This window comes from Pogoniulus pusillus, chromosome 5, assembly GCF_015220805.1.
Source record: "Pogoniulus pusillus isolate bPogPus1 chromosome 5, bPogPus1.pri, whole genome shotgun sequence".
Taxonomy (NCBI): domain Eukaryota; kingdom Metazoa; phylum Chordata; class Aves; order Piciformes; family Lybiidae; genus Pogoniulus; species Pogoniulus pusillus.
Window position 1 is genome coordinate 8,332,355 of NC_087268.1, and position 13,420 is coordinate 8,345,774.

Below are 13,420 nucleotides of genomic sequence, written 5' to 3' on the forward strand. Positions count from 1 at the left end.
ACACAGGAACACTGTTCAGGTGGAAGTCCCCAGAGAAGGGAACTCCACCGCCTCTCTGAGCAACATGCTCCAACACCCTCACAGTAAAGAAAATTTTCCTCATAGAATCAAGTCATAGGAGTCATGGAATCAACCAGGTTGGAAGAGACCTCCAAGATCAGCCAGTCCAACCTAGCACCCAGCCCTAGCCAGTCAACTAGACCATGGCACTAAGTGCCTCAGCCAGGCTTTGCTTCAACACCTCCAGGGACGGTGTCTCCACCACCTCCCTGGGCAGCCCATTCCAATGCCAATCTCTCTCTCTCTTGCAACAACTTCCTCCTAACATCCAGCCTAGACTTCCCCTGGCACAACTTGAGACTGTGTCCCCTTGTTCTATTGGTGGTTGCCTGGGAGAAGAGGCCACCCCCCACCTGGCTACAATGTCCCTTCAGGTAGTTGTAGACAGCAATGAGGTCCCCCCTGAGCCTCCTCTTCTCCAGGCTAAACACCCCCAGCTCCCTCAGCCTCTCCTCATAGGGTTTGTGTTCCAGGCCCCTCACCAGCTTCGTCGCCCTTCTCTGGACATGTTCCAGCACCTCAACATCTCTCTGGAATTGAGGGGCCCAGAACTGGACACAGGACTCAAGGTGTGGCCTGACCATTGTTGAGTACAGGGGAAGAAGGTTGAGGTGGAACTCGCCTGTGTTTGAGTTTGTGCCCATTGCCCCTCGTCCTCCACTGAAAAGAGACCATCCCCTTCTTCTTGACACACCCCTAAGGTGTTTGTAATCATTGATCAGATTCCCCCTCAGGCTTCTACAGGCTGGGCAGCCCCAAGTCTCTCAGCTTTTCCTCATCAGAAAGATGTTTCTGCCCCTTCATCATCCTCATAGCTCTCCACTGGACTATCTCCAGTAGTTTCCTTGCCTCTTGAGTTGTGGAGCCCAGAACTGAACACAATTCTCCAGATGTGTTTTTCACCAAGTTAGAGTAGAAGGGGAGGAGATTTTTTTTTGCATTTCAGCTTAAGATGGGAATTCTGTATCTGCTGTTTTCTCTTTGGTAGCAAGAACTGGAATGCCTTGGTGTTTAGCAGAGGAATACAATTATCTTCAGTTTTACACTCCTGTTTGAAGAGGCTGGTTCATCATTCCAGGAATTCATAAAACACAAAAATGTTTGCTTTTGCCAGTAGTAAAGTAAGCTGCAGTGCTGGGGAAAACTGCACAAGTGTTTTAAGTCTCAGGGGAATAAAAATTGGATGTGACTCTTGGAATCATCAAGCCTTACCGAAAGAGAAAAGAAACAAATATTACTGGAAGGAATTTTAGTCCATTTTATTTGCAGTTGTGATTGCATTTGTGTGTGTTATATTAAAACCTTGCATGTGGTAAGATGGAGCAGTGAGTAAAATGTACAGATTTTCACATTGCCACTCAGAATGTTGATGTTTGCACTCCAGCTGTGGTATAGTAACCTTTTTTCATCCTCTTTGGATTCTTGCCCTCTGTGAGCCTCTTGAACTAATTTTAGGAACACTGTCTGTCTTGGCTCTCACTGTTAAAGTTGATTATCTTGGAAGACATCTGTGATTTGACTTCTCCATCAGCTCTCATAATGTTACTCGCTTCTCCAGTGTCGACAAGTACCCTTGTAGGCCCTTGCTGCATATTAAAACACAGCATGGTGCTCTGCTTCTGAATGACCCTGGTACTTCTCTGGGCTTTTGCCTAGTGCAGTGTTGCACCAGTGCCTGTTCAATACAAATTACTGATGAAAATATTCCAGCCACTTCTTTCTTTTTTCTGTTTGTTATGAAGTTCTGCACCTTGTTCTACAAAAGAAATACATAGATTTCTTCCCAACATCTGTGCTGTTTTTCCCAGTTCCTGCCAAATTGTTCCTAGTTGTCCTGTTAGATATCTACTCATGGGCTATAAGTGTAGCATCAGGAAACTATTTCAAGTAACAGTTTGGAACCAAGTATTTGATTTTTCTTTCCTTGCTGTTCTGTAAGATAAAGTTCCTAACACAACCTGATTTTAAGGGGTTTAGAGGTGCTCCTGATATGGGAAAGGACAGGAGGCTGATTGCTTAGTCTGGAGAGGAGTAGATTGAGGGAAGACCTCATTGCTCTCTGAAACTACCTGAAAGGAAGTTGGAGTGAGTTGGGAGTCAGTCTCTTCTCCCTATCATCAGCTGCTAGCAGGAGAGGAAATGGCCTGAAGTTGTTCCATGGAAGGTTTAAGTTGGAGATTAGAAAAAAATTCTTTGTTGCAAAAGTGGTCAGGCATTGGGACAGGCTGCCCAGGGAGATGGTGGAGTCACTGTCCCTGGAGGTGTTCAAGAGACATGGGGACATGGCACACTGGGACATGATTTAAAGGCCATGGTGGTGTTAGGTTGATATTTGGACTCAATGAACTTAGAGGTCTTTCCCAATTGAAACGATTCTCTGTTTCTCAGATACCTGCTGAAGGAGGATGGAGGTATGAGAAGTGTGCTAAATAGCATGTTGATACTCATGCAACCATAGGGCAAAAGCAACGAGCTGCTAAAAAGCAGAAGATAAAATGAGATAAACTAATGTACAGATCTGTTTTTTATTTCTATATGTATGAGGTTTAGTATGCTATTTTTTTTTAATAAGGATGAGATAGAATAGCTCAATTCAAAGTTTGGGTAGTAGAATCAATAAATTTGTTCCCTCTTAGTTTGCATTCCTATTTATAATGTCCTGGCACTGGCTTTCTTTTGCAAAGTATTTATTCCCATAAATACTCTGATCGATTCTATTCAAATCTCTTTTTGTGATTTGCATTCTCTAGTGCTTTGGGTTTGGGTTTTTTTTTTCTGTCTTTTTGCATAAGTAAATAGAGATAATAAGTGTTTACTGGAAAAAAAATGAGATCTTTACATTGTCAACATATTTTTTTTTTCTCATTTTTGACAACTTGCATTCCACTTTATGCAGACTTTTGTTACTTTATTTCCTGCTAAATGCTCTGTGTGGTTTTATTTCATGGATTTATTTGTTACCTCATATACTTGAGTACTAGTGAGAGAACAGATGAAATTGCTGTAGGAGTACCTTGAGACATTCATCTGTGCTGGATATAATTAGCCTTTGGACAGAACAGGAAGTAGTGGAATGTTCAAAATGTGGGCTGTGAAGCCCAGCTGAGGAGAGCTATTCATGGTTGCTGCTGTGTGCAGTGTTTGTTTAATAAAGCACAAATACAATCCTTGGATAGAGCTTTGCGTAAGAGATGTTGGTAAGCACAATGATAAATGAACAAGCCAGCTGATAAATGAAACATCAGAGAGAGCAGTGAGTAGACAGACTTACAAGAGAGGTAGATTTGGAGACATCCTGGTCATCTTCCTCTTCTTGTATTTCTAGTCTATTTTCTTTACTAAGCTATTGTGTATTCTGTTGATTCCTGATTTTTTCATAAATGGGGTAGTAAATACTACAGAAGCAGCAAGAGATTCATTGATTCATAAAATGGTTTGGCCTGGAAGGGACCTTCAAGATCATCTAGTTCCAACCACCCTGCCATAGGCAGGGACAACTCCCTCTAGACCGGATTGCTCAAAGCCCCATCCAACCTGGCCTTGAACACGCCCAGGGAGGGGACATCCACAGGCTCCCTGGGCAGCCTGTTCCAGTGTCACACCAGTGACTTTCTAACATCCAGTCTCAATCTCCCCTGCTCATGCTTCAGTCCATTGAGATGGAATGAAGTTCTGATTTCTTCAAGTGCAGCCTTCTTCCATTGTAACACTTCTCTGGTCTTTATAATACGAGAACAAAAGGAGTTTTGGTGGGAGTTGGTAATGATTCAATGTTAAATGATTGTAAAGAAAAGGTGGAGGAGAATTCAAAATTATATTGTGATCAACTTTCTTTGTTTGCCCATACATCCTTGTCCCAGATCTGACCCATGGTCTGCCATTTTATATCACATTTTAGAATTATAGTAGACATTAGCAAGAAGTTCTTCACTGTGAGGGTGGTGAGACACTGGAATGGATTGTCCAGAGAAATTGTGGTTGCCTTATCCCTGGAAGTGTGTAAGACCAGTCTGGATGAGGCTTTGAGCAACCTAGTCTAGTGGAAGGTGTCCTTGCCCATGTCAGGGGACCTGGAACTAGATGATAATTAATGTCCCTTCCAACCCAAACCATTCTGTGATTATTTTCCTTTCTGTTTTCCATTGTGGCTAGCACAGCTACAGTTCCTTCTATCTGTCAGAAAGAGGTAGAGTGACATTCAAGAAAGGATACTGCTTTCCTACTCCATGATAAGCTTCACTTTTGCAGGATTTAAGAGAAAGTAGTAGTAGCCTCCTGGTCGCTCCTTGCAGTTCTGCACTTGTTTTTCATGCTTCACATATGATGAATTTAATTACTGGCTGAATAGCCCCATGTGTGAGGCAGTATTTTTTTTTTCCTGAGCTTTCAGATGAGGAATGCCCTCGAGGATGTGGTGTAGTAGTGGGCCTAGTACAGTTTGATAATGGTTGGACTTGGATCTAGTTGAATGTTGGGCAAAAACTGTTTACTGGTAGAGTGGTTAGTGGAACGAGCTGCCCAGGGAGGTGGTGGAGTCACTGTCCCTGGAAGTATTCAATAAATATGTGGATGTGGCACTTTGGGACATGGTTTAACAGCCATGGTGGTCTTAGGTTGGAGGTTGGACTCAATGATCTCTTAGAGGTCTTTTCCAATCAAAATAATTCTATGATGCTGTGATTCTATGATCTTGAAGGTCTTTTCCAACAGTGGTTATTGTATGCCTACTAAAGCACAGCAATATTAACTTAATTTCTCTGTGTTCCTTCCATGAATGAACAGCACAAGTGGAAAACAGAGCTTGTGCTTATTCTTAATCCCATGAATATTTCATTCAAAGAATAGGCCTGTATACTTTGGTCCCTGAACCAACACCTTGTCCTTATATAGCTTTTACAGATAATTATTGTGCAAACTCAAGAGTGGAGCTGATTGCCACATCCCATGGCAGGTAGTTGTTAGGGTTTTTTTGTCCCCAGGCATGTTGACAGGAACCTTCAGTTTCTTTGACTTCCTCGGAAGTGCTGAGGAGAGCTCCATTGTTCAGACTAGCTGGCAGTATTCTACACCTGTAGTTTTCTAAACAGTGTTTTGTTTTAGTTTGGGGGGTTCGGTTTTGCTTTGTTGTTGTTTATTTGGGTTTTTTTCTTCCTGTGTTTACTCTCTGGAAGAGGAAGGGAAGAAATGCGTCAGATTGTTAAGAGTGATCTTCCTCAGAAGTGTTAAGGAGAGCTCCATTGTTCAGACTGGCTGGCTGTATGCTACACCTGTGGTTTTCTAAACCAACACTGGGCTTTTAGGGGTCTGGGTTTTTTGTTCTGTTTTGTTGTTGTTTATTGGGAAGTTCTGGAAGAGGAAGGGAGTAATTATGAGTCAGTGAACTGCTTGCAGCATGTATCATTTTTAGTTGTGTTCCTTTGCCTTATGAAGATCTTCACCAGGTTTTAGGCAAATTTTAATCTCTTTGGATTTGATGGGTCTGGAACACAAACCCTATGAGGAGAGGCTGAGGGAGCTGGGGGTGTTTAGCCTGGAGAAGAGGAGGCTCAGGGGAGACCTCTTTGCTGTCCACAACTACCTGAAGGGACATTGTAGCCAGGTGGGGGGTTGGTCTCTTCTCCCAGGCAACCAGCAACAGAACAAGGGGACACAGTCTCAAATTGTGCCAGGGGAAGTCTAGGCTGGATGTTAGGAGCAAGTTGTTGGCAGAGAGAGTGATTGGCATTGGAATGGGCTGCCCAGGGAGGTGGTGGAGTCACCATCCCTGGAGGTGTTCAAGAAAAGCCTGGCTGAGGCACTTGGTGCCATGGTCTAGTTGAGTGGCTAGGGCTGGGTGCCTGGTTGGGCTGGATGATCTTGGAGGTCTCTTCCAACCTGGTTGATTCTATGATTCTGTGTTTATACTCTTGTTCTTACACATCTCAGCAAGCCTATGACTGAAGTGGACATCACCCTTGTTTCTCTTTCACGGCCTGTGATCTAATCCATCTCACCAAAACATTGTAGCTAGCTTCAAACTAGCACAGGAATCACCAAAAGGAAACGAGATTGCTTCATTCTTCTTCTCTCTCCTCTCCCCACCATCTCCCACAGATTGTTTTACCTACAAAGTGACTGTGTTAAAGGATGCCATGTGCTTTGTGCTATATTAAATGGGGTTTCTGTCCCAAAAGCAAAACATTTTTTGATATAAAACTGGAAAAAGACTATAGAAGTGATCTGATAGCAAAGAAGCTCTATTTTTGTTTGGAAGAGGAGGACTTTCTGGTCTTCTTAAAGGGCAGCTAGGCCAAACCACCACACATGCCGCTGTTAAGTTAGGGCAAGCCTTAAAGAGAGAGAAGGCATTTAAAAAGGGAATAGAAAGTAGAATAGAATGAATTAGAAGAAAAAAATGACCCAGAAAAGAACAGTAAACCTAATTCTGTGCTGTGTTTATATTTCTAGAAATCTAAAGTGAAATAGATGTAATGTCACATATAAAAATACAGTTTGGTGTTTTTAGTATGAGGCTTTAAAAAATAAGTATTAGCTGTCTAATTAGTATAAATTCCTATGTCTACAATGGTGAAATGAAGTAAAAGCCCACTAACTGAATTGTTAGGGGGGTCAGAAATGTGTCTGGAATGGGCAGGTGAGAAATCAAATCAGTTCAGATCCGTTTGCTGAACAAATGATTTTTAAATACGTCCCCAGAAGTGGCAGGAAATAGAAACTGCTGATTGTAAGGAAGTGTTTTCTGTTGAAAGCCCAGTGTTTTCTCTGATGTCATACAGTGATGATTACACATATATGCAGGATCACAGTATCAGTATCACTATCATCAGGGTTGGAAGAGACCTCACAGATCATCAAGTCCAACCCTTTACCACAGAGCTCAAGGCTAGACCATGGCACCAAGTGCCACGTCCAACCTTGCCTTGAAGTGCCCCAGGGACGGCAACTCCACCACCTCCCCGGGCAGCCCATTCCAGTGTCCAATGACTCTCTCAGTGAAGAACTTTCTCCTCACCTCCAGCCTAAATCTCCCCTGGCACAGCCTGAGGCTGTGTCCTCTCGTTCTGGAGCTGGCCACCTGAGAGAAGAGAGCAACCTCCCCCTGGCCACAACCACCCCTCAGGTAGTTGTAGACAGCAATAAGGTCACCCCTGAGCCTCCTCTTCTCCAGGCTAACCAATCCCAGCTCCCTCAGCCTCTCCTCGTAGGGCTGTGCTCAAGGCCTCTCCCCAGCCTCGTCGCCCTTCTCTGGACACGCTCAAGCATCTCAGTGTCCCTCCTAAACTGGGGAGCCCAGAACTGAACATAGGACTCAAGGTGTGGTCTAACCAGTGCAGAGTACAGGGGCAGAATATTGAAAGACTGGTTCAGTATATTCAATTTTAAAGATTTGACTTAATTTTTTTCCCCTTTATTTTCTTATTCTATCCACAGGAGAAACCTAACTAAGCTGTCCCTCATCTTCAGCCACATGCTAGCAGAAATCAAGGCTATTTTCCCAAATGGCCAGTTCCAGGGTGATAACTTCCGTATCACCAAAGCTGATGCTGCAGATTTCTGGAGAAAATTCTTTGGAGATAAGTAAGTACTAACATTTTGCAAAGCTTTTAATTCTTTCTAATTGTAAGTATGAAGAAAACCAAAACCTTCAAACAGCAAAACAATGGTTCTAAGTATGTGAGCCACCATGGCCAAGGTAATTTCTTGCCCAGGTGTTTAAGTTGGCTAAAATTGCTGATTTTTTTTGTTAACTTCTTGGTGTTATTATTGTTGTTGTCTCAATTAGGAACTTGATATTAGCCTTATGAGCAGTACATTTCCTTACCTTTAATTTTCTACTGTAATATTGAGTATTTTTGAGTAATTCAAATAATGTTTTTATACCTTATTTTCAAAACTTTTTCTTTTGTTCTTGTTTTCCTTCTCTGCTTTTCCTTTTCCTTTTTCTTCCTATCTAAACATACGTGCTAGTTTGAAGCAGGCTAGAATGTCTATGAGGAGAGGCTGAGGGAGCTGGGGTTGCTTAGCCTAGAGAAGAGGAGGCTCAGGGCTTACCTCATTGCTGTCTACAACTACCTGAAGGGACATTGTAGCCAGGTGGGAGGTGGCCTCTTCTCCCAGGCAACCAGCAACAGAACAAGGGGACACAGTCTCAAGTTGTGCCAGGGTAGGTCTAGGCTGGATGTTAGGAGGAAGTTCTTGCCAGACAGAGTGATTGGCATTGGAATGGGCTGCCCAGGGAGGTGGTGGAGTCACTGTCCCTGGAGGTGTTCAAGAAAACCTGGCTGAGGCACTTAGTGCCATGGTCTGGTTGACTGGATAGAGCTGGGTGCTAGGTTGGCCTGGATGATCCTGGAGGTCTCTTCCAACCTGGTTGATTCTATGATTCTATAAGAACTAGATTACAGGCTGTAAAAGGAAAACCATGGTGATGTCTACTTTGCTCACAGCCTTGCTGAGATGTGTAGGAACAAGAAACAAAAACATTAGATAACACACTCGGCGTCACTCTCGCTGGGGCTGCTGGCTGAGCTTCATCTCTCTAACCTCACCCTCCAGTTTGGACTAATCCACTTTGCTTCCTAACCCCCTGGCCAAATCTCTATTCTTCCTTGGGACTGGGGTAAGGTTGAGAGGGGTAGGGGGAAGGTGAAGGGGTGGTTGAGAGCCCCTCCTGGGACTCAGGTTTCTGGTAGGGGAGTTGTGTTTCTGTATTACCTTTTACCTTGTCTATTTCTGTCTATAACTGTATCTACTGTAAATATCTGCTTGTATATTGTGCCAGCTGTAAATATAAGCTTCATTCATATTCCCAGAGCCAGCTGAGTCTAGTCTGGGTGATTTCTAAAGTGTGGGGGGGGCAGGGAACACCCAAACCATTACCACATACCTACTACTAGCTTCCACCTTTCTAGTTTCATTATACTGCTATCTGATAACTTGGGCCTTCTAACAGATTTCTTTTCCTTGTAGACAATGTGATCAAGTTGCTGTATTAATCTTCTCTTTTTTTTTGGTAGAAGAAAAGAATCTGACCACATTTTTGTATTAAGCATTTTAATGTGAAGATCTTCAAAGTACCTGCAAAAGTTCCCTTCAAATTTTCTAAAGGATTAATTTACACGACACTATCAGATGAGGCAGTTTAAAACCAACAACAGGCAGGAGTTTTGGAAAAATGACTAATAATCATCTTTGTTCAGTCTTTCTCTTTTCCTGTCTTTCTCTCCTTTGCTGAGCAACCCTCAGAAATTAAATCTTGTGGTTCTTCTCTTTCCCTGTTGGGCTCTGTCCTTGGATAACCTCTACCAGCTGTCTTGGTCATAAATTACAGTTGTCATTGGGATTTACAGATCTCATCTGCAAGCTGCTGTTTCATCCTAACCAGTTTCATCAGCTTCTCTCTTCACTGTTGTGTTACTCTTTGCATTTCTCTAATAACTGGTGCTTTCTGTGTGAGATTCAAATGCTTCCCTTCAGCTTGTCTTCCCATAATCCTGCCAGTTTTCTGTGGGAGATGGCAAAGTACCTTGAGGTGTCAGACAATAGGAGCCCATAACATATCATTAAGTTTTTATCAGGAGAAACTTGGTAAGAAGTACTTTTCCACTATTGGAGCAGGTCCAGAGGAGGCCACAAAGATTATCAGAGGGCTGGAGCACCTCTGCTATGGAGGCAGGCTGAGACAGTTGAGTTTGCTCAGCCTGGAGAAGAGATGGCTCTGGGGACACCTTACAGAGGCAGTCAGCTACCTGAAGGGGGCTACAAGAAACATGAGAGGGACTTTTTTCCAAGGGCTTGTAGTGATAGGACTAGGGACAAGGACTTTAAGGTGGATGAGGGAAGATCTAGACTGGTGTCCCAGGTTGGGAACTATAGGATTAAAAATCCTCTAGGGACTGAAAAAATGTTATTCAGTCCTGTAATTCTTCTATCTCTTTCTAAACTCAGCAGGAGGCCAACTCATTGCTCCTTTCCTCCCCCTCCAGCACTGTCTGAGGCGGGAGCTGCTTTTATTGGGACAAACATGTAAGGGGTAGGCCTGTTTTGGGGGCTCAGACACTTGTGTTTAGGCCTATGGATGGCAGAGGTGTTGGGGGTTGGGGGGGGGAGGATTGGAGCACTGTAGACTATGGAATTAGTTTTGGGTTGGGGGAAAATTCAAGGGGGTCACTGATGTTGCATCTGCTTTGGAATTTCTGCCTGTAACTCTTCAAATATAACTTTTTTCTCCAATTCACTTGAGAGCTTCATTCTGTTGGCTCTTTAAAAACCGCAACAACTGGATTTTAGGAGGAAATTCTGTACACTGAGGATGGTGAGACACTGGAACAGGTTGCCCAGGGAGGTTGTGAATCTGTTCTCCCTGGAGATCTTCAAAGCTTGGACAGGGCCTTGAGCAACCTGCTCTAGTGGAAGGTGTCCCTGCCTTGAGAAACATCATCCCTACCCATGGCAGTGGTGTTGGAACTAGATGATCTTTGAGTCCCTTCCAGCCCAAACCATTGTATAAATCTATGAATCAGAACAACTCAGCTCTGCCCTTCTCTTGTTCATGCTTGACTCTTCTCTTACCTGACTCATCCCCTGGAGCGCTTCTTTTAGTCTTTTTCAAGGCCTGCAAGCTCTTGAGATGCCTTTGTGTGTTTTGGATTTTTTCCTGCTTATCTAAATTGCTCTCAGCAAGTTTGCTGGTGACACCAAGCTGTGTGATGCAGCAGACATACTGGAGGGTAGGAATGCTGGAGGGTAGACATACTGGAGGGCAGGAAGAGTGAAATAATGAAGTTGCCAGTAAATAGAATAGCTTTGGTTGGAAAAGGCCTCTAAGATCATTGAGTCTAATTGTAAACCTAACACCACCACAGCTCACCACATCCCAAAGTGCCATGGTCATATCTTTCTTGAACACCTCCAATGACAGCAACTCCACCACCTCCCTGGACAGCCTCTTCCAATGCCTAACCACTCTTGCAGGAAAGAATTTTTTCCTGATCTCCAGCCTAAATCTCCTCTGGCACAATTTCAGGCCATTTCTTCTCATTCTATCACCTGATACTAGGGAGAAGAGGCTGATCCCCACCTCACTCTAACCTCCTTTCAGAGAATTGTTGTAGGTAGCAATGAGGCTTCCTCTTCTCCAGACTAATCAACCCCAACTCCCTCACTTGCTCCTCACAAAACATGTTTGTTCTCCAGACTGATCAGCAGCTCCATTGCCCTTCTCTGGACATGCTCCAGCACCTCAGTGCCCGTCTTGCAGTGAGGGGACCAAAACCAAGCCCAGTATTTGAGGTGCAGCCTCGCCAGTACCGAGTACAGAGGCAAAATCACTGCCCTGGTTAATTGTGCTCAAGTAACTATAAAACATGTAACAACATGTATGTCAAGTAAAGAGCTGAGGAGATGGTTTATGTGGCATTATGTTTAATTTCATTGTTAAACAAAATGCCTGAAGCATTTTAAACATGAATTATTTTCTAATCCGTTTAGAAATGCATGGCAGGAATGCCTGTGAGCCACATCTTTTACAGTGGGCTTGTTATGACAAATTGGTTTGCAAATATTCTGGTATCTCTTCCTGGAAGCATAAAGGTTTTGGGTGTTACAGACAACTGATAAAATCTGTTTTCAACCTGCCCACCTAATGATAGGCCCCCAGGACTATCTGAAATCTCCAGCTCTAGGTAGGTGTGCAGAGCAATGAAGGAGCACAAGGAGGAACTGCATTGTGTTTTTCCTGGTCTGCATCTCTATGGGGCTCACTTGGGCCTCTCAGTTGTTGGCAAAAAGCAGATTTGAGGTCACTCGGTGCTGCCACTCAGGATTAGAGTAGAAATAAAAAGTGGGTTGGATATTGGCTTCTGGGTGAACTGTGGCACAAGAAAAAATTCTGCTGTGGTTTTGCCTGACTGGAAAGAGGGAACCTGAAACACAGCCCTATAAGGAGAGGCTGAGGGAGCTGGGGTTATTTAGCCAGGAGAAGAGGAGGCTCAGGGCAGACCTCATTGCTGTCTACAACTACCTGAAGGGAGGCTGTAGACAGGTGGGGGTGGCCTCTTCTCCCAGGTGACCAGCAACAGAACAAGGGGACACAGTCTCAAGTTGTGCCAGGGGAGGTATAGGCTGGATGTTAGGAGGAAGTTGTTGACAGACAGAGTGATTGGCATTGGAATGGGCTGCCCAGGGAGGTGGTGGAGGTGTTCCTGGTAAGGGAATCTTCATCCTCCTGGTAGCCATACTTGATGGATTGGTCCATGGTACTGAGGTCTCCCCTAAGCCTTCTCATCTCAAGGCTGAACAAACCCAGTTCTCTCTTAGCCTTTCCTCATATGGTAGAGACTGGAGGTGTTCAAGGAAAGACTGGATGAGGCACTTAGTGCCATGATCTAGTTGATTTTAGAGTGCTGGGTGCTAGGTTGGACTGGATGATCTTGGAGATCTCTTCCAACCTGGTTGATTCTATGATTCTGTGATTAGATGAATGCATTATAATTTTTGAAAGATGGTATCACAAAAAGAATATCCCTGTTTATGAGCAATGAATGGGAAGTTTTTATATAATCCTACTATGAAAGTACTGAAATTGAGAAGGTGTGAGTTTTGAATTTCCGCTGATTACAGAAGTGCAATTACTGGAGCAAGTGGTTTTAGTGGAGTGAGTCTTCACCCCTGGTTTATCATTATAGTTGGGCTGAAGGAAATCATAATTAAATGTACATCTAAACAGTAATGTTAAATGGAACTGTGAAATTGTGAGGCGTGTAATCAGCAGTTACATTTGTTTACAGATGCTTTAGTAACCCTCAGTGGATTGTAAATATGCATATAAACCATAATCTGGTAGCTTCTTCATTATCCACATTTTATCACTGTGTAGGACTTGATGTTAATTTCTCTTGATTCCTCACCCATTTTAACAGCATCTTACAACTCTCCTAGTTTTCTGTTCTCAGCAAAAATGTGTGAAATAATACTGGGAGCAATCTTGAACTGAGGAGGGTGGGTGAGGTGACCTAAGAGATCTGCAGTGGTGGGCTGAGGTCAGTTGTATAAAGTTTAACAAGGCCAAGTGCTTGATATGGCACAAGTCACAACAGCCTCATGAATGCTCCAGGCTTGGGCCAGAGTGGCTGGAAACTGCCTGGCAGAAAATCATAGAATCATAGAATCAACCAGGTTGGAAGAGACCTCTAAGATCATCCAGGCCAACCTATCCCCCAGCCCTAGCCAGTCAACTAGACCATGGCACTAGTGCCTCATCCAGGCTTTGCTTGAACACCTCCAGGGATGGTGCCTCCACCACCTCCCTGGGCAGCCCATTCCAATGGGAAATCACTCTCTCTGTGAAGAGAGAGACCTA

The 13,420-nt window shown here is 43.8% G+C and overlaps 1 protein-coding gene across 4 annotated transcripts in view; it reads left to right on the forward strand.

Moving 5' to 3' along the window:
* The window catches only part of CBLB (Cbl proto-oncogene B), a 136,692-nt gene that overhangs the window by 57,151 nt on the left and 66,121 nt on the right, over nucleotides 1-13,420 (forward strand). For all 4 annotated transcript variants that reach the window (XM_064143147.1, XM_064143150.1, XM_064143151.1 and 1 more), the window contains exon 4: nucleotides 7,492-7,638. In XM_064143147.1, coding sequence (XP_063999217.1) covers nucleotides 7,492-7,638 — 147 coding nt within the window. The remainder of the gene's footprint in view (nucleotides 1-7,491; nucleotides 7,639-13,420) is intronic.